Genomic DNA, 27,926 nt, shown 5'->3' with positions numbered 1-27,926 from the left:
AATGCAGCATCTCTAACCATCGTGTGCTTGGATTCAAATGTATATTTTATTGTTTCACAGGCGTACAAGATTACGATGCGAGATGCGCCGAGCTATGGATCAATGGAGAAATTGCCGCTTGCGAAGCTTATGAATTATCTCAAGCCATCAGCAACGGCAGACGCCAATACTTGCTCAGACAAGCAGTCAATGCTGTTCAACGCAGTAACAGTTCTTCGGCTCAGCCGGTCACCCAGAAGACGAACGGGCTACAAACCGCAATAACCGCCTGTTTTCAAGAGTTCATCAAGGTTTTCCGTCAGACTGAGGTGTTGCGGAGAGCGGATTCCGCAGAGTTGATCAATTCAGTTCGTGGAATGCAAAGGGATTTCAGAGTGTTGTCAAATGAAATCCATAATATTCGGAAGGATCAAAGACAGATGTTAGAGGAACTCTCTCTTATGTCGGAAAGATTGAATGTTATTCAAATGTATGTGACAGACACGCACAAAACAATGACTGGCTAAAATGAGGTGTCCGTTTATACTGATTTGTGCTTGAGCCTGTTGTTATTGCTGGTTCTCAGTTTTATATTGTAATCACGAGTGATTTTTATGGCACCCACGCTTGTTCATAAGATCATGCATGTGTGTGTTATGCATGTAGTTTATAAATAAATCACTTCAAAATGGCTGCTAAAAAAATGTTGCGCTGATTTACATGACAGCCAGACAGATACTGAGCAGGACACTGAACATATACTTTATTTCGGACCTGGTGACTTCCCTGACTGCCTCTGATTGGTTCATGCACTGGAGAGGCTGCAACCTGATTGGTCCCCAAGTCTAAAGCCCATCCCTACACTATAGGTGGTTTTGTAATGGGGTGTTTCACTTTATGAGTAGATCAAGTCTGCGGTTAACATAATTTGACATGTTCTACACACACCCATGGCGAAAATGTTTTGAAAACGTATGTTTCTAATAAGTAACTAGATAACGCAGTTTGGATTGTGTGTGCAGTGTACGTTGTAGAACAAAACGTCAAAATATCGTCATGTTATATTTACCACAGACCTTATTTTTACTCATAAGAAAATTGAAAAAGTGACGTGACGTGAAGGCATTATAGGTGTGAAACGTATCCTAAAGTGGCCAAATACTGAGACACTCACATAATGAAAGCTCCAAAAAATGCTCACTACAGAAAAGTGTCAATTCCAGTTTAGGAAAATGATTATTTGTATGTGCTGTGTGTAGTACAGAAGTCTTGCTAGACTTGTTGTCCTGCAGAGATTAGCTTCAACTACGGTTGGCTGCATCCACGTCATCAAGCACTGCCGAAGGCTGTCGGAATTTGATTTTGAAAGATCCTTTGTCTGCATTTAACTCCACTTTTAGACTCGGCTGGGTTCGAAATTGCTTACTCTTTTGAGTAGGTACTTATTTTGAATAAGTAATTACTTCACGGCCATTAAAAAAGCATGTTCTATTAGTATGAATGTGTGTAGTATGAATGTAATACAGATGTACTACATTCTCCATGTTGTCAGTATCATGTGGCACTTTGGATGCAGCCATAAACTTGTAAACTTGTGGACTTCCCTAAAGCACTTCCCCTCGGGTGAATCCCTGCCACCATTTCGAAGTGTGTTCAACTTCATCAAGTGGACGAGGGAAGTACATTTGGACAGACCCTCGACCCCGCGATTTTGACCGAGGGAGTGAGTCTACTCAACATGTACACTTCAGTCAGATCCATAGACCACAATGCACCATGATTGTGACGTATTTTGAGATACTATTTCAGGCTTCATCCGAAATCGCATACTTCCATTTATAGTAGGCGAAAAACAGTATGTGAGAAGAGTAGTTTATCTGAAATAGATAAAAAAAGTTGTAATTGAAATTACTCAACCCCCATTGCAAATCAGGTTTATTGGTAACATTTACAGACTTTCAGCTATTTGCAATGAACAAATCAAATTTAAATAAATCAACACAACAAATGTTAACTGAAAATGCTACTTTTAATGACGTATGCAGTCTCAAAATTATTTAACCCCTTCATGGCAAGCATCTTTAGTACTTAGAAGAACAGCCTTTTCATGATCTGCTGCAAACGAGATGTATAACCAGACACCAGCTTCTGGCAGCGTTTCTGAGGAATCTGAGCCCATTCCTCATGAGCAAAGGCCTCCAGATCAGTAATATTCTTACCGACTTCTTCAAATCTCACCAGAGATTTTCTATGGGCTCATGTCAGGTGACTGTGATGCCTCGTTATGCTCATAATTGTGCTCTTATAAACCAGTCTAACTCAAATGCTCTGGGAAAATGTTTTTAGATAAAAACTGAACGAGTTGTCGGAAGCTCAGTCTGTCGTTATCAGCATAGTTCAACGATTTGGTGTTTCCCGAAACCATCGTTCCAACGAACGTTCGCAAACAGCATCGCAAACTTGTGTGATTGGAACGACAGCTCTCGACCTGTGGTCAGAAGCATAGTTTCTAGTTTACATGAGATGTAGACTGAATAAATCCTTATCTTTAGCAAAATAAGCAAGCTGACATTCAGTATAACCCCTGTTATTTATTTAGAATACATACAAATGTAATTTACGTCTTTTAGTTTGTCAAGAGATTTAAAGCACCGTTTTTGAAGACTGCGCATACGAGCGTGCTCTACTAAGAACGAGCCAAATATTGAGTCTGGTAATAAAGCAAAATAACTGAGAAAAATTAGAAATGGTTTTCAGATGCCATGTCTGTAACTTATATGACAAAATCTAGCGTTAATTCGATCTCAAACAGATTAATTAAAATAAGTTATTAGTCCACCACGTGCGAGACGTCATAAACCAACGTGGTTGAACGATACTTTGCAACATACGGTTTCGGGAAACAGTCGTGACTAGCTAGTTGATTTCTCCAACGATGCATCGTACTATGGTAGTTAAGCAGCGAGCTATATAGTTGTACGGGAAACGCACCCCTGATTCATTAAAATAAGTTATTCCTTCACCACGTGCGCGACGTCATAAACCAACGTGATTGAACGACCTCTTTGCGACACTATGGTTTCAGGAACAGTCGTGACTGACTAGCTAGTTGATTTCTTCAACAATGCATCATATAGGCTATGATAGTTAAGCAGCGAGTTACGACGTTGTTCCTTAAACTTTGAACTTGCGAACTTTGCTTCCAACGGTGTCTCCAGGAACATTTAGTGCCTCTTCGCTATCTTTTTGCATCCTGTTCCTTGTTTGTGAAGGGTGATGATGATTAGGGATGCACCGATACCACTTTTTCCAGAACGAGTCCGATACCGATACTCCCATTTTTGGTACTCGCCGATACCGAAAACCTGTATTTTCACTGCATTTCAAATTTTTTAAATGTAGCCTATTAGAAGATAAACCAAAAGGACATAAATCATATTAGTTGGCTTAATTTGTTCATCACATATATGTTTCCTTCAGTTATTTTCATGCTTAATTAAGCCTGCTAAAATGCATTGTTTGAGCTTCTGTTACTTTCACTGTTCATTCTATTGCTCTGTCATATTTTATCTTTCATTTAATAGCACAGCACATATTTAGAGCAGCTCCAGCAGGGCTCAGTGCTGAGGATTGGGTCAGTGGTACAAATGTTTAGACACCAGTGAAATATCAATTCTTTATTCCAATTTTGATACTACAAAAACTACAAGCCAAATTAATGTGAATTGTGTAAAACATTATTAAAGGCAAGTAAGCAGTCAGTAATAAAATAAGAACAAATAATCAAATTACACATACAATTGGAAACCATTATTGGAAATGCGTTGAATGTTGTGGTTTACAAATGCAGTGAGTTTAAAGCTGAATATCTAAAGAGTGTTTCTTAGATCGACAGAGAGACAGGAATGAGATCACCGCACAGAGCGCAATCCCACAGGAAACAGACTGCGTTCTTTGGAAGCTCCTGCGGTTGTAAACTGATTCAATATATTTGCTTTTTCATCAATGGAGACAACAGCACCGTCCCAAACACCCAACAGCTCGCTCTGTTTAACAGTGGACCCTCACAGGGACCGAGCATCCAAGGCTTCTAGCGAAACTTTTTGCTGCTTCTTTCCCCCTTTTCCAGACTCCGAAAGTTTAAATTAGATCTTTTAAAATTTAAGAGTGAGTCAAATCTAAATCACATCTTTAAAGTTTTATTAAAAATGTATCCTCTATTTATCTTCCTAGAAGACTTCTGTGTGGTAGAAATGATTTTGCTTAAATTTAACCTAAGGTATTATTTGTACTAAACAGCATCTGGTCAAAAAACGTTACAATTTTAAAGCAAAAGCAGAGCTTAGTCGTCTTAGATCTTATTTATGCAAAAATATTCAAGCAGTATTTTTGTCCTTGAAACATGTTGTCAAAGTTTGTCACCAAGGTTTTTTTTTCTTTTTTTTAAAAGAAATCCGAGGACTCGACATTGCTCTTATTTAGATGAAGTTGTCTCTTTTAGAAAATCCCCACACATTCAGAGACTCAGTGCCTCTGTGGTCCAGCATAAGTGAATATTTTTTATTTTACTCGTCTTAATTCAAAGCATGATCTTACTTTTTTCTACGGTAGCTATGTTATATTATATTAATATATCATTTTGACTTTTCTTGTATCTCCCGAACTATCCTTAATCAGTGTGGAAACACACAGGGTGAAACCCTTTACTGAGAATATACTATCGGTTATCTACTCAAAATATATGTAGAATTTTAAAATGTTAGCATTTGCTGATGCGACAGGCTGTCTGTCTGCTGATCGCATGAAGAGACTTTGGGGAGAGCTGATGATACTATAGCAGGAAGCATGACCTCTGACCCCCTCCATTTTAGAGGGTATTAAAGACCCTACAAGTTGGTCCTTAATTTCAGAAGTGTCAATTATAAAACAGCATTTTTCAACCAAGTGAATCTACACATGAGAGTGAAGGGTTGGGTCAGAATCCCATGTCTCTTCAATTTAAATCTATGTATCCTTTTAAAATTATTACTATATTCTTATTCAAAATTCATATCCATGTATTCATGTAGTCTCTGTAAGTGTTTAACCATTTTCTTTTAGGTGCATTCCAATGGGTTGTGCTCACACGCAAAACTCTCTAAGTTTGAGAGTCACTATATCTATATATCTGCATCTATATATCTGTCTTAGTTGACTTGCATAAGTTAAAGGTCAATATATACATAATTTTACCTGATGTTCGTTAAGTGAACTTCTTCATGTGTATTTCTCTAGGGAGTAAAAGGGATTATTGTCGTTCCTGTTTTCCTAAGGAGTGAAATGTGTTATCAGTCTGTTATGATGTGCTGCTCTTCTGATAATGAGCTCAGGCCTTCTTCAGCCTTGAAGAGGACTGTTGTTCGTTAGTATTGTGTGTGTGCGTTTGACGTTCTTTGCAGGTTCTGAACTCTGTGATGTACAACTTATGGACTCGAAAACACCACTCTCAGACCCGGAGAGGTCACCGCGGACTTAAATCTCAGAGTTGGGCGACAGCTGTTCTGATTAACGACGATATACCCACTTATCTATCTGCTATGGATTATTGTTTAGACTTTATGTTCTCTTAGCCAATCAGAAGTGAATGTTTATGTAATGCATGTCCTTGGAAAAGGTATAATTGTTGTAATATTTTTTGTGTAAGGTAGAGTTAGCTTGCGACCTCCTCGTGAGACTTTGACGCTGGCTCTACCAATTTAACTGCAAATTATTCTTCAGTAAATTTTTACTTATTAGATTGAACTTCACGACTCCTGGTCTTCTTTCATCATATCTGGTCCTGGGTCTGACAACTGTACTCCCCTCTCCAGACATGCATTACATAAACATTTACTTCTGATTGGCTAAGAGAACATAAAGTCTAAACAATAATCCATAGCAGATAGATAAGTGGGTATATCGTCGTTAATCAGAACAGCTGTCGCCCAACTCTGAGATTTAAGTCCGCGGTGACCTCTCCGGGTCTGAGAGTGGTGTTTTCGAGTCCATAAGTTGTACATCACATGAGTTCAGAACCTGCAAAGAACGTCAAACGCACACACACAATACTAACGAACAACAGTCCTCTTCAAGGCTGAAGAAGGCCTGAGCTCATTATCAGAAGAGCAGCACATCATAACAGACTGATAACACATTTCACTCCTTAGGAAAACAGGAACGACAATAATCCCTTTTACTCCCTAGAGAAATACACATGAGGAAGTTCACTTAACGAACATCAGGTAAAATTATGTATATTGACCTTTAACTTATGCAAGTCAACTAAGACAGATATATAGATGCAGATATATAGATATAGTGACTCTCAAACTTAGAGAGTTTTGCGTGTGAGCACAACCCATTGGAATGCACCTAAAAGAAAATGGTTAAACACTTACAGAGACTATATGAATACATGGATATGAATTTTTAATAAGAATATAGTAATCATTTTAAAAGGATACATAGATTTAAATTGAAGAGACATGGGATTCTGACCCCAACCCTTCACTCTCATGTGTAGATTCACTTGGTTGAAAAATGCTGTTTTATAATTTACACTTCTGAAATTAAGGACCAACTTGTAGGGTCTTTAATACCCTCTAAAATCGAGGGGGTCAGAGGTCATGCTTCCTGCTATAGTATCATCAGCTCTCCCCAAAGTCTCTTCATGCGATCAGCAGACAGACAGCCTGTCGCATCAGCAAATGCTAACATTTTAAAATTCTACATATATTTTGAGTAGATAACCGATAGTATATTCTCAGTAAAGGGTTTCACCCTGTGTGTTTTCACACTGATTAAGGATAGTTCGGGAGATACAAGAAAAGTCAAAATGATATATTAATATAATATAACATAGCTACCGTAGAAAAAGTAAGATCATGCTTTGAATTAAGACGAGTAAAATGAAATATTCACTCAAGACAAACTTCACTTATGCAGGACCACAGAGGCACTGAGTCTCTGAATGTGTGGGGATTTTCTAAAAGAGACAACTTCATTTAAATAAGAGCAACGTCGAGTCCTCGGATTTCTAAAAAAAATAAATAATAATAATACATTGGTGACAAACTTTGAAAGCATGTTGCATGGACAAAAATACTGCTTGAATATTTTTGTATAAATAAAATCTAAAACTGTAAATTTTTTGACCAGATGCTGTTTAGTAAAAATAATACCTTAGGTTAAATTTAAGCAAAATCATTTCTACCACACAGAAGTCTTCTAGGAAGATAAGTAGAGGATACATTTTTAATAAAACTTTAAAGATTTTATTTAGATTTGACTCTCTCTTAAATTTTAAAAGATCTAATTTAAACTTTCGGAGTCTGGAAAAGGGGGAAAGAAGCAGCAAAAAGTTTCGCTAGAAGCCTTGGATGCTCGGTCCCTCACAGTAAATTCCCCAGTGTTACATCAACACTGATCAGAGCACATATGGTCCCACTCTACATGGAGTTAAAGTAACACTGAAGCAGTGTTAAAGTTAATGAGACAATTAAGTGATCAATTGAGTGATGATTGAGTATTAGTGATGAACACCTGTTGTTGTTAACAAGCAGAATCACTGAAGGAAAGAGAAACAGAACTACAACTGACTTCAGCCACAGCCTTAAATTAAATCAGATGAAGATAAAAAGACATTAAATCTGTGAAGATCTCAGCAGAGGAGGATTAAACAACTCCACAAACAGCATTACCAGCTTCACTTATTACTAACCAGACTGACTTTATTTCTGTCATATATCTATTAGGGCTGGGCGATATATCGCATGACATTGATATGCGCCTCTCGTCAGTAAAGCCGGTTTCTTGATTAGTAAACCGCCTTCACCTGCTTTCAGATGGTGCGTCATCACAGCAAAAACTCCAGTGTTAAATGAACTCTCCTGGGAGTGTATATGAGTCCACACTCAAGATTGTTGAAGTTAATGAGATAATTAAGTGATTAATTGAGTGATGATTGCGCATTATTGAAGACACCTGATGTTAACAAGCAGAATCACTGAAGGAGAAAATCTCAAATTGTAAGTTACCGTTATGGTGATGGGTGTTTGCTTTAGTTGGGCTCTTGACCCTTAAATTATTAACTTTAATTTTTGTTTTGCTGCTGTATCTGACTTACAACTGCCAGATGAACAAAGAAAAAAAGTTATCTGATGGCGTTGATTATGTTATGACAATCATCATTTGAACTTTAAGTTTTTGATTGTTTTGATTGATTGGTTTGATTGATGTTGTTGATTACAGCATAACTGTGATTCTGCATAAATATCCAGAATTTTAGATATAATATAAAGGATTTCTTAAAAGTTTTTTTTTTTTTTTTAAATCTTTCTTTTAGGCACACACAGACATGAAGATTCAGTCTATGCATCTCAACAATGGTGATGAGCAAAGTATTCAATTAGGAAAAGTAAATTACATAGACAATTCAGATCATAATTTATTCATACCGCAATGCATGATGGGAGCCATTAATGAGTTGTGATTGGTGGCAGCGACTGCAACATGCTTTATTACTGTCACCATTGTTGAGATTCACAGGCTGATTATTGATATCTGTGTTTCTAAATAAATACATTAGAAAGTGTTTTGATCAGAACAATGTTTATTAAATATATTGGATTATAAGAAAAATGCTGATAATCATATGTGAATCAATAGAATCACAGAGCTGCTGCAAACAAGTTACACCAAACTATTACAATAAGTTTATTTTTTCAGATCACAGCATGATTATGTCAAAACATAACCAACACTATCAGATCACACTTTTTCTTTGTTCATTTGACTGTTTTAAATCAATAACAGCAGACAAACAGAGTCTAAAATTAATAACATACAGTAAGGGTCAAGAGCCCAACTAAAGCAAACACCCATCACCATAACGGTGGCTTACAATTTGTGATTTTCTCCTTCAGGGATTCTGCTTGTTATCATCAGGTGTCTTCAATAATGCTCAATCATCACTCAATTAATCACTTAATTATCTCATTAACTTCAACAATCTTGAGTGTGGACTCATATACACTCCCAGGAGTGTTAATTTAACACTGGAGTTTTTGCTGTGTAGTAACTGACGCACCATCTGAAAGCAGGTGAAGGCGATTTACTACTAATCAAGGAACCGGCTTTACTGACGAGAGGTGCATATCAATGTCATGCGATATATCGCCCAGCCCTAATAGAAATATGACAGAAATAAAGTCAGTCTGGTAATAAGTGAGACTGGTAATTCTGTTTGTGGAGTTGTTTAATCCTCCTCTGCTGAGATCTTGACAATTTACTGTGAGGGTCCACTGTTAAACAGAGCGAGCTGTTGGGTGTTTGGGACGGTGCTGTTGTCTCCATTGATGAAAAAGCAAATATATTGAATCAGTTTACAACCGCAGGAGCTTCCAAAGAACGCAGTCTGTTTCCCGTGGGATTGCGCTCTGTGCGGTGATCTCATTCCTGTCTAAGAAACACTCAGGAGATTTTCAGCTTTAAACTCACTGCATTTGTAAACCACAACGTTCAACACATTTCCAATAGCCAAAAGGATCTAGCTCTTTATCTCACTGAAACTGTAAGCTATTTTATCTATTCATATAGCCATGCATAAATAACTGTGCCGCTCAGAAATGAGGATGCAATAATGCAAGTAAAATGGATTTATTGGAAGTTCACAGAAAAGTCAGATTTAAACAAACACACAACACAGTGGCGCAGGGACCTCGATGGACAGCACAGTGGTGATGGATGTGAGGCTGGAGAGGTGTCCTTGAAGTGCTGGGTGAGCGACGTAATCCAGATGGTGAACGATAAACACAGGGAGAACATCCACACAGGAAACACCGACACGAAGACGTCAGACAGAAACGGGAAAGGGAAACAACACCAGGAAACTCCACAACGATCTGACAACACAAGACAGCGTTCACTGAGCATATAAAGAGGCGTAGATAGGGATCAGCTGACGCTGATAATCAGTGCACGCTGATGAACAGCGGTAACGGCAGGACACACGCACACACACATACACACACGAGACAAGGAAGAGCCAGTGAATTCATGAACCGTGACAATAACTGGGTTACACTTTATTTTGTGTCATTGTTGCACACACACACACACACACACACACACACACACACACACACACACACACACACACACACACGAGACAAGGAAGAGCCAGTGAATTCATGAACCGTGACAATAACTGGGTTACACTTTATTTTGTGTCATTGTTGCACACACACACACACACACACACACACACACACACACACACACACACACACACACACACACACACACGAGACAAGGAAGAGCCAGTGAATTCATGAACCGTGACAATAACTGGGTTACACTTTATTTTGTGTCATTGTTGCAGTGTAATTATACATTTAATTACTGACTAATATTAATTAACAACATATAGGGCTAGGATTAGGATTTGGTTGAGGGTTAGTTGCATGTAATTATGCAAAATGTATTGTTATTACTATGGTAAGTACATGTAACATATGTAACAAGGACACTCTAAAATAATGTGTTATCAAAAACTGTTTAAATTGTTTCACTAAAATTAGCAAGATATTTATTTTTATATCGAGTGATATATTCATTTCATTTATATACTTTTAAAAAAGCAGAATGTTTATCAACTTTTGTTAGTGTGAAATATATGTGTGTGTGTGTGACTTCAGTCTCCCTCTTTTACATGAAGCCTTCCTCTCCTCTTCCCTACACCTCCCTCTCCTCACATTCACTCTCTTCTCTTCTCATTTTCAACTCCTCTTGTCTCATATACAGTATTTTCTTCTCATTTCATCCTTTCTTGTTTCATTTCTTCTCATTTTGTCTTGTTTGTTTTCTTTTCTTTTCTCTCATTTGTCTCGCGTCTTCTCTTCCTTCTCATGTAGTCTCTTCTCTTAATTGCAGTTACATTTTTCAGTAACCCTTTATTTTACAGTGTCCTTGTTACACGGTTACATGTAGTTACTAGTAATAACTATAAAATATGCATAATTACAATAATTACTGTGTGTGTGTGATTCATCCTCATGATATGTTCTGTTAAATTTTTCCTTAATTTCATTATTAGAAAACCTCTTTTTCTCACTTCCACTGTTCCCAGCAATCCCCCAGTGCTGCAATGCGGAGACGGGAGGAAGGCACACAGACCCATCCTGATATCAGACAAATGATCCCCTAGAGCAGTGGTTCCCAAACCTGTCCTGGAGTACTCCCAACACTGCACGTTTTCTTTGTCTCCCTAATCAAACACACCTGATTCAACTCATCAGCTCATTATCACATGGGTTAATGAGCTGATGAGTTGAATCAGGTGTGTTTGCTAGACATAGATCAACATAGGTATTCCAAATATCCACCAGCCATTGGTAATATTGGTCCCCAGATTATGACCCAAGGTCAAAGGTGCAAGGTCGTGGGTGGTCCGTGTGGGGGTCATAAATCATATTTGACACATCAGTTTGACACATACCGCATCATAATCACTACTTATAATATATATATATATATATATATATATATAGGCAATAATTTCAGTAAACCTTTATTTTATTTCAAGCTACAAAAATGATCATGGTTATAGCTTTAGTTTCAGTAACTATAATAACCAAGCATCGCACAGCACCCGTCTAATGTTTAAAAACTTGCCCGACTTTTATTATTACTGTTTACCACACATTAGAATTATGTGTAGTATGTAGGCTACTAATAATCATAGTAATTATAGAATTACATCATCAAAACTATTGAATGGCTCAAGTGGAAGTAAACTGTGTAGACAGACTATTTTACATGGTCTCATAACTATCACACAGAATTCTTTATAGAATGCCAGTCTAGTCTCGTCTAGTTCACAACATTGTCATGTTCTGTTTGCATGGTTTTCCCTGTCAACTAGTTAGCGTTATTCATCTGTCTCTCGATTCTTTCCGCTCATTGTTCGGCGTCTTTAATGATTGACGTGTGCCGATTTCCTCAGTGTTTATTAAAAGCTAACCTCGCATTGTTCATTCTGCCTTTTGGATTTACACAGCCACCGTGGCAGTCATTGTATGGACTGGCATTAAGATTTGTTTTCACTGCATTTAACAGCCATAATGGGCCCAGCTTTGAACTTTTCTAACGAATGACTATTTCTTAAGTACAGTTTAACACCAAAGCACACAGGCTTTTATTTCTTTCTGCTTTTGAGCAGTTTTACTTTTTCATAAATGCAACTGGTTTCTACAAAACATTTTACGGAATGTAGTTATTTTGGTCCTAAATGCCCTACAGATATCATTGGTATGAAAGCTGTTTGGTAAAAGGTAACGCATGAAGAGAGAACACATCAGGAACCAAGAGAACCTGAATCTCAGGTTAATCCAAACGTTTTTCAGAGTCTCTCTTTGTCATTTAATCACAACAGTGGATTCATTTGCATCATGTGAAATCTATTTGTTCATGTGACTATTTCCAGCTCAAAGGTGACATGAAATTTCCCACAAATTCACTGCGTGTTGTCAAACTGGTTGAGCAACTGTTTAGATGCTTCAACTGTTAGTGGAGGTTCAGAGCATTTGATGAAAGGCCACTGTTTGCTTGTCATATGAAGAACTTACCTATGGTCTTTTCACACATTTATCGCGCACTGTGCAGTCGCAACATGAAACTGAGGTTTGTTAGATCTTTTATGGCTGTATGTGTTTGCTTTATCTTCTGGAATTTGCTGGTATTGTTGTCATCAGAGGACTGGAGCACATTTCAGAGGTCAGTACAGACACACACTAAGACAAGAACGGGTATTGTTCAAAACTCATGTATAACTTTGATGAAATGTTTTGATCCACTTCAAATGTTGACTACTGTAGTACAGATCATCATTTTTGATATCAGTAATTACATGGTTTTAAGTGCAAATGTCTATTATTGAGATCAACAATTAAATTGCTATAGTAAAAAAAAAATATTATAATAATTTTTGATATCTGTAATGTGATTGTTACTAGTAAGAAAGCAATATAGTATCCAAAAACTACTCAAGCAAAGGAACAAGTAGAAATATTTTCTCAAAGTAGAAGTAATAATCTTAATAGTAACTTAAGAGTAAGAGTAAAAAAGTATCCTGTGTAAAAACTACTCAAGTAGCTAGTTACTTCGGATCATATAATATATACATACACGCGCACACACACACACACACACACACACACACACACACACACACACACACACACACACACATACATATATATATATATATATATATATACAGTGCTATGCATAAGTTTAGACACCCATGCTAAAGTTTACTAAAAAGAGGAATAAAAAATCATCTTTTGGAAATTGAACTTAATGCCTTAATTTAAAAAATTAGGAAAAATCCAACCTTTAAGGACACCAATTTTCTTTGTGAATGAATAATGTATCGTAAATAAATAAATGTTCTTCCTTAAAATACAGGGTGCATAAGTTTGGACACCCCTACGTTAAATTCCCATAGAGGCAGGAAGATTTTTATTTTTAAAGGCCAGATACTTCATGGATCCAGGATACTATGCATCCTGATAAAGTTCCCTTGGCCTTTGGAATTAAAATAGCCCCACATCATCACATAGCCTTCACCATACTTAGAGATTGGCATGGGGTACTTTCCATAAGATCATCTCTCAATGCAAATCAAACTAGCTATTAGGCTAACTGAAATAAAACCATGCCAATCTCTAGGTATGGTGAAGGCTATGTGATGATGTGGGGCTATTTTAATTCCAAAGGCCAAGGGAACTTTATCAGGATGCATAGTATCCTGGATCCATGAAGTATGTGGTGTCCTTAAAGGTTGGATTTTTCCAAAAAATTTTAATTAAGGCATTAAGTTCAATTTACAAAAGATGATTTTTTATTCCTCTTTTTAGTCATCTTTAGCATGGGTGTCTAAACTTATGCATAGCACTGTATATATATATATACAGTACCAGTCAAAAGTTTGGAAACATTACTATTTTTAATGTTTTTGAAAGAAGTCTCTTATGCTCATCAAGCCTGCAGTTAAAAAACAAACAAACAAAAAAAACAAAAAAAAAAAACAGTAATATTATGAAATATTACTTTTTTAATATACTTTAAAATGTAATTTATTTTTGTGATGCAAAGCTGAATTTTCATCAGCAAGTACTCCAGTCTTTGGTGTCTTATGATCCTTCAGAAATCATTCTAATATGATGATTTGATACTCAGTTATTATCAATGATGGAAACAGTTGTGCTGTTTAATATATTTTTTTGGAATACTTTTTTCAGGATTCATTGATGAGTAAAACGTTAACATTATTTATTCATAAAAACAGCATTTATTCAAAATAAAAACATTTCTAACAATATAAATCGTTACCATCACCTTTTATCAATTTAACGCATTCTTGTTGAATTAAAGTAGTAATTTCTTAAAAAAAAAATAGTTATTGTTCCCAAACTTTTGAACGGTAGTGTATATTGTTACAAAAGATTTCTATTCTAAATAAATACAGTTCTTTTTAACTTTTTATTCATCAAATAATCCTGAAAAAAGTATCTCAGGTTATAAAAAAATATTAAGCAGCACAACTGTTTCCAACATTGATCATAAATCAGCATATTAGAATGATTTCTGAAGGATCATAAGACACCAAAGACTGGAGTACTTGCTGATGAAAATTCAGCTTTGCATCACAAAAATAAATTACATTTTAAAGTATATTAAAAAAGAGAACCATTATTTTAAATTGTAATAATATTTCATAATATTAGTTTTTTTGTTTGTTTTTTAACTGCAGGCTTGATGAGCATAAGAGACTTCTTTCAAAAACATTAAAAATAGTAACGTTTCCAAACTTTTGACTGGTACTGTATATACACAGTACTGTGCAAAAGTCTTAGGCATGTTAATATCCCCCACCCCCTGTCCCCCCCAAAAAAAGGTTTTAAGTCAGTTATTTATATCTTTTGCTGTATGTGTCAGTAGGAAATATCAGTTTACATTTCCAAACATTCTTTTTGCCATTAATTGTAATAATCCAGTGAGATTTGTGTATGCACAAGGAGTCTGACAGCAGCCGGTATGATCTGATCTCACCATCATCGAGTCCGTCTGTGATTACATGAAGAAACAGAAGAAACTGAGACAGACTAAATCCAGAAGAACTGCGGGAACGTCTCCAAGATGCTTGAAGAAACCTTCCTGCAAAGCTACAGTACTGTGAAAAGTACTGGCACTTGTGTTAAAATGCTGTAAAGTGAGAATGCTTTCAAAAATAAAATCACAAATTCAATTTATTTATGATTTAACTTTTATTAACTAATTCAAATCAATATATGGTGTAACGACCCTTTGCGTTTAAAACGGCTTTTGTCCAGGTACACTTGCGCATAGTTTTTCAGGTAGCTTTGCAGGAAGGTTTCTTCAAGCATCTTGGAGACGTTCCCGTAGTTCTTCTGGATTTAGTCTGTCTCAGTTTCTTCTGTTTCTTCATGTGAGGTTTTGTGCTCGTGCACGGCTGCACGCGAAGTCGGAGCTGAAGAAGAAGCTGGCTCAAAACCTCACAACACCCTCCCCCCTGGAAAACCCCTGGAAGTTCTCCAGTGGAACTACTACAGACATTTAAATAGAGCATAATGGCTCTTACAATCAGAGTAATCTAAACTGTCAAAGTTCTGCTGCTTCCTTCACTAACTGTAACAACTAAAACATGAGTTAAAATATGAAAAAGATACATACAGTGCTATGCATAAGTTTAGACACCCATGCTAAAGTTGACTAAAAAGAGGAATAAAAAATCATCTTTTGGAAATTGAACTTAATGCCTTAATTAAAAAAATTAGGAAAAATCCAACCTTTAAGGACACCAATTTTCTTTGTGAATGAATAATGTATCGTAAATAAATAAATGTTCTTCCTTAAAATACAGGGTGCATAAGTTTGGACACCCCTATGTTAAATTCCCATAGAGGCAGGCAGATTTTTATTTTTAAAGGCCAGTTACTTCATGGATCCAGGATACTATGCATCCTGATAAAGTTCCCTTGGCCTTTGGAATTAAAATAGCCCCACATCATCACATGGCCTTCACCATACCTAGAGATTGGCATGGTTTTATTTCAGTTAGCCTAATAGCTAGTTTGATTTGCATTGAGAGATGATCTTATGGAAAGTACCCCATGCCAATCTCTAGGTATGGTGAAGGCTATGTGATGATGTGGGGCTATTTTAATTCCAAAGGCCAAGGGAACTTTATCAGGATGCATAGTATCCTAAACAAAAAATAAATAAAAATACTTAAAAATAAAAATCTGCCTGCCTCTATGGGAATTTAACATAGGGGTGTCCAAACTTATGCACCCTGTATTTTAAGGAAGAACATTTATTTATTTACGATACATTATTCATTCACAAAGAAAATTGGTGTCCTTAAAGGTTGGATTTTTCCAAAATTTTTAAATTAAGGCATTAAGTTCAATTTCCAAAAGATGATTTTTTATTCATCTTTTTAGTCAACTTTAGCATGGGTGTCTAAACTTATGCATAGCACTGTATATACAGTTGTAATGATTGCTTCACCATGATTTGATGTTTGCTCAATCTTTTGATTTTTACTTTGAGGCAAAGGTGTTGACACACAGATACGCCTCAAGCTAAATTGAGTTTTTAACTGCATACCATAGGCTAGTTCTTACACATACTGTTTTCTCATAGCCTGGAAATCCAAATACGTAATTACAAAGACTACAAACCCAAAAGACGCACATGTGACGTCATACCTTTTCTCTCAATGAATGAAGCTATCTTTACTGAAGCTAACATGACCGGACTTGTAGTGATTTTCACACCTTTTATTACTTTTTTCCTCGTTCTGGAAGAACGAGATGAATCACGCGCTAAGGTGACAGCCATGTTGGTGACGTACATAGTGCGAGACGAGAGATGTAGTTCACTGAGCGATTTTCACATAAAACTAGATGTTACTCTTCTGTTTTATGACAAACTCCGACTTTCTTGACTTTCATAATTATCTTTTAAAGGTGCAGTGTGTGATTTTTAGCGGCATCTAGTGGTGAGATTTGCGAATTGCAATCGGTCAATAATTCGCGGCCTTTCCTTGAAATTTCAAACTCGAATGAGAGGCTACGGTGGCCGACGTAGGAAGCCGCGTCTTTTTCTGCTGCTTCTCATTCAAGTTAGTGATGAAACGCGTCTGTCTGTTCGCTGTCGGCTACGGTAGAAACATGACGTCACGATATGGCGACCTTCATAGAAGGGGTGGCCGCGGTTATGTACATATAAATGACTCATTCTAAGGTAATAAAAACATAACGGTTCATTAAGTAAGGTCTTTATACACCACTGAAAACATAGTTATGGATCTTATATTGCATTTCTGTCAATAGATCCTCAGAAATATCACACATTGCACCTTTAAATTGACAAACATCATATGTGTAATTCAGGGCACAGGTCAGACAGAATAAAAAGATAAGTTGTCTCTCGCCATTGACTACCATACATATTTTTTCTGAAATAAGGTCCCATGAGCCGGAAGCGGAGGGAAGGGACTTAGGCTCTCTATACACTTCCAGTCCAATACTGCATTTATCTTCTTTATTTGTCTCAGTTCTGATGCTCAAACACATTGCAATCACCAGTTAGCATGTCCTTACATGATCCTGACACGTCAAAAATGGTTTGCTTCCCCATTACACCTAACGTCTCTTGCTCTCTGATTACCGTATACCCTAAACCCATACTCCACCCAGTGTTCTCCAGTGGAACTACAACAGACATTTAAATAGAGCATAATGGCTCTTACAATCAGAGTAATCTAAACTGTCAAAGTTCTGCTGCTTCCTTCACTAACTGTAACAACTAAAACATGAGTTAAAATATGAAAAAGATACATATATACAGTTGAGGCAAAGGTGTTGACACACAGATACGCCTCAAGCTAAATTTAGTTTTTAACTGCATTCCATAATTCTTACACATACTGTTTTCTCATAGCCTGGAAATCCAGACCTAAATCTGAAAGATTACTGGTCTGGCGTCGACTAATGAAAATCGGCCAGCTCGAGGGGCGGCACCAAGCATGCATTTGAAACAATAAACCCCATATGCTAGCTACCAGCGGAGCTAACTGGTAGATTAGACTCTTACCGTATCCGGTCGGCAAAACAGCAAAAACGTCCTTCTTGCAATGGAACGATTCAAGCGGCATCTTCTGTTCCTGTTTTAGATAAAAAGCCAAGTCTAACTCGTTCATTGTAGCTTGTTTCAAACAGCTGGTGTTCATCCATAGCCAGACTGATCTCATGAAATGGCGTATGTATGACACGCCAATTCGTATTTCCACTTTTGGCGTGCTATCAACACGCATAATCGCTTTTCAGCGTGTTTATCAACGCCGTTGACTTAACGTTATTACTCTCTATATAAATATATATGACTTACCCCAACCCCGTCCCTAAACCTACCCGTCACTGGGGTTAATACCATTTATGAGTCTTCCCCTACCATCTTAGTAAAAAAATATCGCTCCCCAGATGTAGATTTACATTTTGCTTCGTTTCGCTCGGACATTTAACGGCGTAGACATACACGCGGAATCACTCGGACATTTAACGGCGTAGACATACACGCGGAATCACTCGGACATTTAACGGCGTAGACATACACGCGGAAGATGACGGCGTGGACATACACGCGGATAGCTCAAAATGCGTATAGATAACACGCCACTTGACTTGAAAGTGGCGTGTATGTTTACGCAAAGTCATGATGTCATGTTGCCATAGCCATCTTGCAATGTTTACTAATGACTTCGACGTCACAGCGCTGTCGTCATCTGTTTAGCTCGCCTCTGCCCCGCCTATATCAGATAACCCGATGTGATTGGTGCAGCTCAGATCGAGGGGCATATTTAATGAGCATCATTACTCGACACCAGAGTAACTCGCTGAGCAAATTCAGCTTGTGCTCTCGCGAAAACTCTGGATTACCAGGGTAGTTTTCTCATAGCCTCCAACCCAAACATCAATGATTTGCATAGATGCAAAGTGGAGAGGGAAGTATATGAAGTATATTCATTCAAAAATAACACTTTGAATGTCTCTGTTATTTTGTAACAAGTATAAATGTGATATTTAAATATAAATGTGACATTGTGATTTTGCTGAGTTAGACATGTTCCTGGGTCAACATACTTTGTTGATCATGGAACAACATTCCTGTCTGAAAATATAGCCTTATCCCTACAGCTCAACCTAACCTTACCATAAATCATCCCTAAAATCAGAGGCACCTAACCCTGACTGTAAGCCTAAACTTGACATTAACTTTAAACTTCTCCTTCAAATCTAGTTGGTTGACTGCAAGTTGTTGATGCAGGAATATGTTTTACTTGGCAAAATCAGGTTCTGCGTGACTGTTCATTGCCGAGTCCCACATCATAGTCTAGTGTTACCTTAACTGGCTTCAGACACAAGAAGGCAATTGATTTGGTGAGGCAAACTCGACATGGAATCTTTTGCAAATTTCAATAGTCAACAATGTGGATTTGAACCATGAATTTAATTTCTATACTCTTCTTCTGAATGTGCTGAAATGCAATGGCATTCATATCCCATTAACATTAATACAGGAATGTGTTCCGGTATGTAAGGGTTAATGGGGTGACCCTGGATCACAAAACCAGTCACAAGTCACACGGGTATATTTGTGGCAGTAGCCAACAATACATTGTATGGGTCAAAATTATCGATTTTTCTTTTATGCCAAAAATCATTCGGATATTAAAGGAGCCGTATGTAAGATTGTGGCCAAAACTGGTACTGCAATCACTTTCAAATTACTGTAGAGCGGTGTATCCCCTCCCCCTCCCCCCTGACTCGAGGTTGCCAGATAGGCTGCAGGATCCAGCACGAACGTTTGTAGCTGCAGCTGTGGTAACTAGAGCTGAGCTGGCAACCCGGATGCCGAAACACTACTGACTTCGTGATTGGTAGATAGGTGGAGGGTGGCGCTTCAGGCCAAAACACAACATGACAACATCAACATCAGTTGAGGGCTGCAACTTCACTTTTTAAATGACAATATCCTGGCCGGACTACTGTTGTCAGTGATATAAGTATTTGAAATGAACATGATTTATTAATGTCTAGTGACATATCAGGGCCATTTTATGATTAATTGAAATACATTCCTTACATACAGCTCCTTTAAGTAAAGATCATGTTCCATGAAGATATTTTGTAAATTTCCTACCGTAAATATATAAAACATGTATTTTTGTGAGTGAATGCAGCACAATCGCCAACATAAATGGACAACTTTAAAGGCGATTTTCTCAATGTTTCGATTTTTTTTGCACCCTCAGATTCCAGATTTTCAAATAATTATCTCGGCCAAATATTGTCCTAACAAACCATACATCAATGCAAAGCTTATTTATTCAGCTTTCAGGTGATGTGTAGGCCTACATCTCAATTAAAAAAATAAATTGACCCATGTGACATGGTTTTGTGGTCCAGGGTCACATATAAACATATTTATTGATTCGTATAATTCCCCTATTGTTAAAGAAAGACTTTCTCTCACGTTTCGATCTGCTTTGCTCTGCAGGGCTACGGAAGTAAGCTGGATTAACGATATCGCCGAAGAGGAAGTGCCAGCCTGCTCTTTGAGACGTGTCATAAAGCACGAAGACAGTCTGAAAAAGCATTTTAGCTTCTCGGTGCCTGTTCTGCAGTGGCGTGATTCATTTATTTACTCGCATTGGGAAACGCTCCGGAAGGAACCGTTGCCCTACGGCTGGAAGGACCAGCCTTTCCATGGTAAACCCTCACTACAGTCACTGTAAAGCAATAGCACCACAAACTAAATAAAACCACAAAAGTTATGAAAACATCTTTGTTTTCCAGAAATTGGCAAGACTCTTTCTTTGCTTTCACACCCTGGCAACAGTCGTCTGTTCGAGCGGAAAACGCCAGATGCATGTGTGCGTTGTGCCGTGGTGGGTAACGGAGGAATCCTCAAAGGATCCGGGCAGGGGAAAGTCATAGACAGTCACGATTATGTTTTCAGGTTTGTTGTGCCTTCTATTAGAACAGCAAATGAGCTGCCTTCTGATATTCAGTTTCATAAAAATGAACATTTTTAAGATGAAGTGTGTAACTTACCCAACACTGATGTCATATAAGTAGCCCAATAAAACCAGTTTTATGTTATTTTTTTATTTTACTTGGAGTGGGTCACCTCATGGGGGTGGACATGTTGAGATCACATGACCAACCACATCATCTCTGGAATAAACCAATCATGACAAACAGTGAATAGAGCCTTTCTATAATGCCATGATATAGTTAAATCAATTTAAAGATAATTATTTTCTTAAAATATGTCATTTTATATTTTATTTGATAAAAGTACTATTTATTCTTATTTATTATATATTTATATATATTATATAAACATATAATCTAACATTTTCTTGCTAGAATGCATTGTGAATAACTGTCCTTATGTTGGATTATTCAGACCTCTGTAGCTAACAGTGTAAAAAAAAAAAAAAAAGTTTACATTAAATTAAACATGAATAAACAGAAATTAGAGTAAAATAAGTAAATGAGTTAACAAATTAATAAATACATCTAACAGTACTATAATGTATGGAAGCTTGTTTCCGCCACAGAATAAAACATTTTAAGAGATAATTGCGACTTTTTATCTCACAATTGCGAGTTTACATCTCGCAATTCTGACTTTATTTCTCACAATTGTGAGATATAGGCCTAAAGTCAGAATTGCGTGAAATAAAGTCGCAATTGCGTGTTATAAAGTCAGAATTGCGAGATATAAAGTCAGAATTGCGTGAAATAAAGTCGCAATTGCGTCTTATAAAGTCAGAATTCTGACTTTTTTTCTCGCAATTGCGACTTTATCACGCAATTCTGACTTTATAATACGCAATTGGGAGATATAAAGTCAGAATTGCATGATATAAAGTCGCAATTGCGTGTTATAAAGACAGAATAGTGAGATAAACTATTCTGAGGTAAAAAAAATAAATAAAAGTCCGTCTTTTTTTTCCTCTTAGACTTTATAACACGCAATTGTGACTTTATATCTCGCAATTCTGACTTTATAACACGCAATTGCGACTTTTTCTCACGCAATTCTGACTTTGTATCTCGCAATTCTGAGAAATAAAGTCAGAATTGCGAGATGTAAACTCGATATTAAGTATTTTCCAAATAATATTTTGACACAGGCTAATTATTATTTTTCTTATTTTCCACAGTAGCCTACAAATTGGGTCTTACAAGAAACTTTATAGATGCCTTTTTTAAATTTTAGGATGGGGGTCCCTCACAGGAAAATACTCATATTTTGGGGTCCGTGGCATCTAAAAGATTGAAAACCCCTGATCTAACTTACACTAAACCAATTATTAGATCAAAAATCATGAAATATTATAGGCTATTTTCTTTTTAGAAAACTGATAAAAATGTTCACTGCTTGGGCAAATTCTAAATATATAGGGCATTTTTTGTCACTTTCAGAGGCATTTCCACCTTTTCTTTAGATTATTAGTTGGATTAGTACTGCTATGATAGCGCAATGATGCTAATAATAATTGTAATAATTTTTTAGAGTTAATGGGGCAGTCATCAAAGGTTTTGAAGACGATGTTGGGACAAAGACGTCTTTCTACGGCTTCACCACTAACTCCCTCAAGAACTCCATTGCTGCTTATTACGAAGACGGGTTCGACAAGGTGCCACATGACCCGGTAACAGGCCTTCTCATTTGCTAGGCTACTTATGAATTATAATTCGAAACGTTGCCCTCTGCTGGTTTGCTGATGAATTTCATGGCGAAATGACTAAAGTCTTAGACGTTATCACCACAGGGCATTGGATATATTTTTATACCTGCGGAAACTCGAGACTATAAGATGTTGTCAGCTGCCATCCAGGGTGTGTCTGTACCCTCCGGGCCTGATATGGGTATAAGGTGGGTGTAACAATAAGATTCATACACGTTGGTATTTACTGACGTCTTTTTAAAATCTTAGCAGGAACCTTGCAGCGCACAAAATGACCAGCAGATGGGGCATTACTCCTACGATTTGGGCTGAGCCGAATTCACAATTCAGGAACTGGCTCAGATGACACACAAGTTGATTCAAAGTCGTTGCAAAATGTGCTCAGATCAGAAATTGAAGGTAGTTTTGAAAATTGTGCCTGCAGGTGACACTCGATTTGGTAATGTATCAAATTCCAATGTAATGATGAAGTGTAGGCTATATTAAGTGTGGCGTCCAACTAATTATTTTGTTCAAGATGACAGATCAATCAAAGTAATTAGTAATATGTAAAATATGACAAATGCAAGGGTGGGGCAAATGTTTTCATATTATTAGCCTATTATTATTATTATTATAACAACAGTTGCCTCCCTTTTAGTTCATGAATTTGAGTTGTAGGATGGAATTTAAACTGGAATGACAGGAAGATGAATGTACTGACCTACAATTCAAAGAGAAATTTAACACTGCATTAGTTCAACATACAATACAAAAATATCAATAATTACATTGATTAATTATGGCTATTGGTTCCCTGATGTTTATAATAAAAATAAAAAAATTCTCTGGTCAGACACATTTCTCTTTTAAATAACACTGACCAAAACTGATTACTGATAATTATTTAAAGTCCCCCTGTAGTCAATAATTGGATCCCTTAAAACTCATCTTTGATCACCAAAATAACATATTACATTTTTTTTTTCTTTGAAAAACATTCTTCATGCCTTAAAATAGCTCGAATGTAACTCTACACCCTTGCCTCATTTAGTATACGCGGTTCTATGAATATGCAAATGAGCCCCGCCTCCACTCACTCACACCAGCTCAGAGATCCACTGGTTGACGATCACACGTTGATCTGATTGGTTACAAGGTAGTTTGTGACGTCAGAAACGCCAGCGATTTCAAACTGTGTTTTTGAGACTGTCTTTGGTTCACTGCAGTTTTAAGGAGAAAATACTCAGCAATGGTGTTGAATTATGAATTTACACATGGTTTGTCTTAAAGCATATTAAAAACACCACATAGACATATAAACAACATTAAAAGTGTGGTATTAACCACAGACAGTACCTATACTCCATTCATTCTTTGAGGTGATTTTTGTACTGAATGTAAGATGGCAGTTACTTATAATAAAATATCATGCCCCAAAATGAGAAAAACATTTAATATATACAATTTTAATTTACTTTTGTTGTTGAAATGAAAGGTAATAAATGGCCAAATGTACATTAATTCACCCTACATGATGAACATATATTGTTCATATTTTAAAATAGCCTATTTCTGTATGACAATACCTTTATAGGTAATTCATACAGAACAATAAAAATGTCATACATTAAAAAATAAATAAATGAATTGGAATTCTAAAAGGCATTCTACAACTTCTAGAGTTTGAATTGCTATTTGAACATTTCTTCAACTTCAGTTTATCTGGTTAATAAAACAGGCCCTCGGATCTTTTTGGATATAATCCTGAAATACATCAGTTCAAGATGATCCATCCATCCTTCGTTCAGTATGTGACTCAAAGGTGAAAGTATTTTCCAACACATTCGTCAATACACTCATTTGTCACTTTTTTTCTCTCTCTCCCTCAATGTAATGCCATTGTATTTTCGATTAACAGGTTTCTGAAATCCCCACAGCTGGATGAATACAGGGATATTTACATGCCCAGCACGGGTGCTCTAATGCTGCTGACTGCTTTACACACCTGTGACCAGGTCAGACTTGAAACTGGAAACTTGAAAACAGCATTTGACATTCTTATTTAAAATCTATTGCTTCAGGTGTTGCTAAATAAATGTTGTGGATGCTGGCTTGTCTCTCAGGTCTCTGCGTATGGCTTCATCACAGACAATTACAGGAACTTCTCAGACCATTACTATGACAAGGTAACGAAGCCTCTGATCTTCTATGCCAACCATGACATGATGATGGAGGGACGTCTGTGGAAGCAGCTGCACTCTCATAAAGTCTTGTGGCTGTATCAGAGACAAGGAACCAGAAAATGATGTCCCTTCAGTGAATCTTTGGACTTGGGAGAAAAAACAAAAACAGGTTACAGGACTGCACAAATGAAATTGCCAAAGAAGTATTTTGGATTAATCCGTTAAAAATGTCAGATTAATTCAAAGATTCACAGACGTTTTGTAGCGCCCTGCTTTTCATGCAACCTTTCGAGGCAAGGTAACATCACTGAGAAGGAAATCCAGTCTGGTTTCCCATCACAAAATAAGCACAGAGACTGTATATATTCATCTGAATACTGGTTCTGGCATAATTGCAGTGCTGATTTTACTGTATTTTAGTGCTGGACTCTAGACCACAATACAGTCCTAGACAGACTGGAAAACTGTGTTTGACTCGGTGATACCTGGTTTAGGTCATATATAGAAGAAAGGGGTTCCTGTGAGAACATAGGCAACTTTAAATGGACCTCTACGACGTGGCGTCCCCCAGGGTTCAATCCTTGGACCTCTCCACTTCAGTCTGTATAATGTGTACATTTATATTGTCATGCCAAAAATGTATTAGACAAATCATTCTTCATTGGTACTGTATAGCATTCATGAAGATAAAGAAACAAAATTGCTTTTTAGTGTACATAGCCCTATGTTTCCAAAAGACAAAACCATCCTGATATTTGACAAGACAACACTTGTTGCAGCCAAATGACTGGAGCTTGGCAATATACAGTAAATGATTTCATGTGTCATGTGACACCCGAAGACTGAAGTAATGGCTGCTGAAAATTCAGCTTTGCCATGACAGGAATAAATTACATTTTAAAATAAATTCAAATAGAAAGTAACTTTAAATCGTAAAAACATTTCACAATATTATTACTTCAAATAAATGCAGCCATCTTGCAGATTTCTTTCAGAGACAATAAAACAATCTTAATTATTCCAAACTTTCGGCCTGCCAAATATGTCACAACAAAAGGGCTCTCTCAAATCTCAGTTCTCTCACTCAAATCTCTGTACTTGATGGCACATTATTGTTTTCAAAATAAACTTTGCTTTGTACAGTGAATCTGTTCATTTATCTTACTCTATAAAAAAATCTTCAAAGCAAAATAAACTATTTTTTGCTTCAAGGTGCTGGTTTTTAGCTTGTGATCACTGTGATAGTGACATTAACTGCTTTATATAAACATGCCCCAGGTGTGCGACATCTGTTCGTGGGATATCCGGAAGGTGATAGCAACCCCTGATCCTTTGATCACCGCTCGCCCTTATCTTTGTGGGAGCAGGTGAAGGGATGCAGAACCACAAGCCTTGTCCTTCAGTTTTCACCTGGTTCTCCACAGCACAAAAGCACAGTCTCATTTAGACACTTGTCAGAGCCATTCACTGTCCTGTTCCAGATGACTTCATTTAGGAGGGGACAGGAAGCACGTTGATCTGTGACTGAAAAACGAGACTTCTAGATCTCAGTGTGTGCACATGCGAGCTTAAGCATATAAATGAGTCCAAGGATGGTTAAATTGTTCAGACACTTTCATGATAGCATGTCTTCAGATACACTGAACAAAACAAACGTTGAGTTCTATTAATTTTAAGTTGCTGCACAACAGATTTGGGGGGATGAATAAACCCAAAGGGAAGAAAGATCACACATGAGGTATCTTTAATATCTCACTTCCTTCTCCTAGAGACAGATATTTAAAGGGATAGTTCTCCCAAAAATTTAAAACCTTGACTTCCATAGGATTTTTTTCTTTACTATGGAAGCTAGTGGGGTCCATCATTTTGTTCCCCATGCATATTCTTCAAAACATCTTCTTTTGTGTTCAGCAGTAAATGATAGCTTAACAGAATTTAATTTTTTGGGTGAACTATCCCTTTAAAGAGGAGCACATGGACACTTTTGATTATGTCTTCCGCTTCTTGTAAAGTAGTTTTGAGTTTGATTTCTCTTAAAATGTAACAAGACAAAGAAAAAGTAAAGCTTTACAAGAAAAGTTATGGATTCACACATCAAATCCCTTGTGAAAAAAAATGGCGAAGAGCGGAAAATGGCTCAGATCGCCAGATTTACCAGGATATCAAAGTCTGAAATCAATCAAAAATCTCAATATGTAGTGTTGGGGAAAGTTACTTTTAAAAGTAATGCATTACAATATTGCGTTCCTCCCTAAAAAAAGTAACTAACTGCATTACTTTTTATGGAAATTAATGTTACGCTACTTTTGCGTTGCTTTTCCTCATCTAAGCTGCGCTTGCTTGTTTGTTTTTTTAATAACAAAAATAACAAAAGTCATTTTTTTTCTCGCAAATGTAAAGGCCCTTTCACACCAAAAGTGAAATGAATAAGCCTCAGGCTGAAGAAAATGCAAATTCACACCTGTACAGTAGAGGGCGCCGCTCAAACAAACTCAATAAAGAAAGAAAGAAAAAAACACAAATGTGATGTTTATCTAAAGTCATTTTTGCTTATTAGTATGGTTGAATTAGATGTAATTTAACATATGGTTTGCATAATATTCTGAGTTTGCATTTTATTGTTTTTATTTGTTTTGAGAAATAGGGAATGTTTTTGTCCAAGTGAGATGAATAAATGCCTGCTCACATTTATGTGAGTTTGTTTGATGTCATGTTTACATGATGTATCATGCCTCAGGAGAGGTGTCAGTCAAAACTTGGGAAAACAAAGTAACTCGCTGTAAATTTAAAAGTAATGTGTTACTTTACTAGTTACTTGAAAAAAAGTAATCTGATTACATTAATCACATTACATGTAATGCTTTACCCCCAACACTGTCAATGTAGGGGTGAGCGGGGCACAACCTAAC

At 36.8% G+C, this 27,926-nt stretch overlaps 2 protein-coding genes across 3 annotated transcripts in view; both read left to right on the top strand.

Annotated features, from left to right (window-relative positions):
* LOC311293306 (uncharacterized protein) overlaps positions 1-1,070 on the top strand; it is a 59,465-nt gene extending 58,395 nt beyond the window's left edge. For both annotated transcript variants that reach the window (XM_084413470.1, XM_084413471.1), the window contains exon 5: positions 61-1,070. In XM_084413470.1, coding sequence (XP_084269596.1) covers positions 61-506 — 446 coding nt within the window. In that variant the 3' untranslated portion in view covers positions 507-1,070. The remainder of the gene's footprint in view (positions 1-60) is intronic.
* Positions 1,071-12,580: 11,510 nt separating this feature from the next.
* On the top strand, positions 12,581-26,193 carry st6galnac2 (ST6 (alpha-N-acetyl-neuraminyl-2,3-beta-galactosyl-1,3)-N-acetylgalactosaminide alpha-2,6-sialyltransferase 2). The gene is made up of 8 exons (XM_084413457.1): positions 12,581-12,771; positions 20,647-20,858; positions 20,946-21,108; positions 22,678-22,816; positions 22,937-23,040; positions 24,573-24,656; positions 24,753-24,849; positions 24,958-26,193. The coding sequence occupies exons 1-8, from the start codon at positions 12,611-12,613 to the stop codon at positions 25,138-25,140; spliced, it is 1,143 nt and encodes a 380-aa protein (XP_084269583.1). The 5' UTR covers positions 12,581-12,610; the 3' UTR covers positions 25,141-26,193.
* Positions 26,194-27,926: the final 1,733 nt, after the last annotated feature.

The sequence above is a fragment of the Rutilus rutilus genome (genome assembly GCF_951802725.1).
Source record: "Rutilus rutilus genome assembly, chromosome: 1".
Lineage (NCBI taxonomy): Eukaryota > Metazoa > Chordata > Actinopteri > Cypriniformes > Leuciscidae > Rutilus > Rutilus rutilus.
Note: the sequence above shows the minus strand (reverse complement) of the source record. Positions and strands in the feature narration are given on the sequence as shown.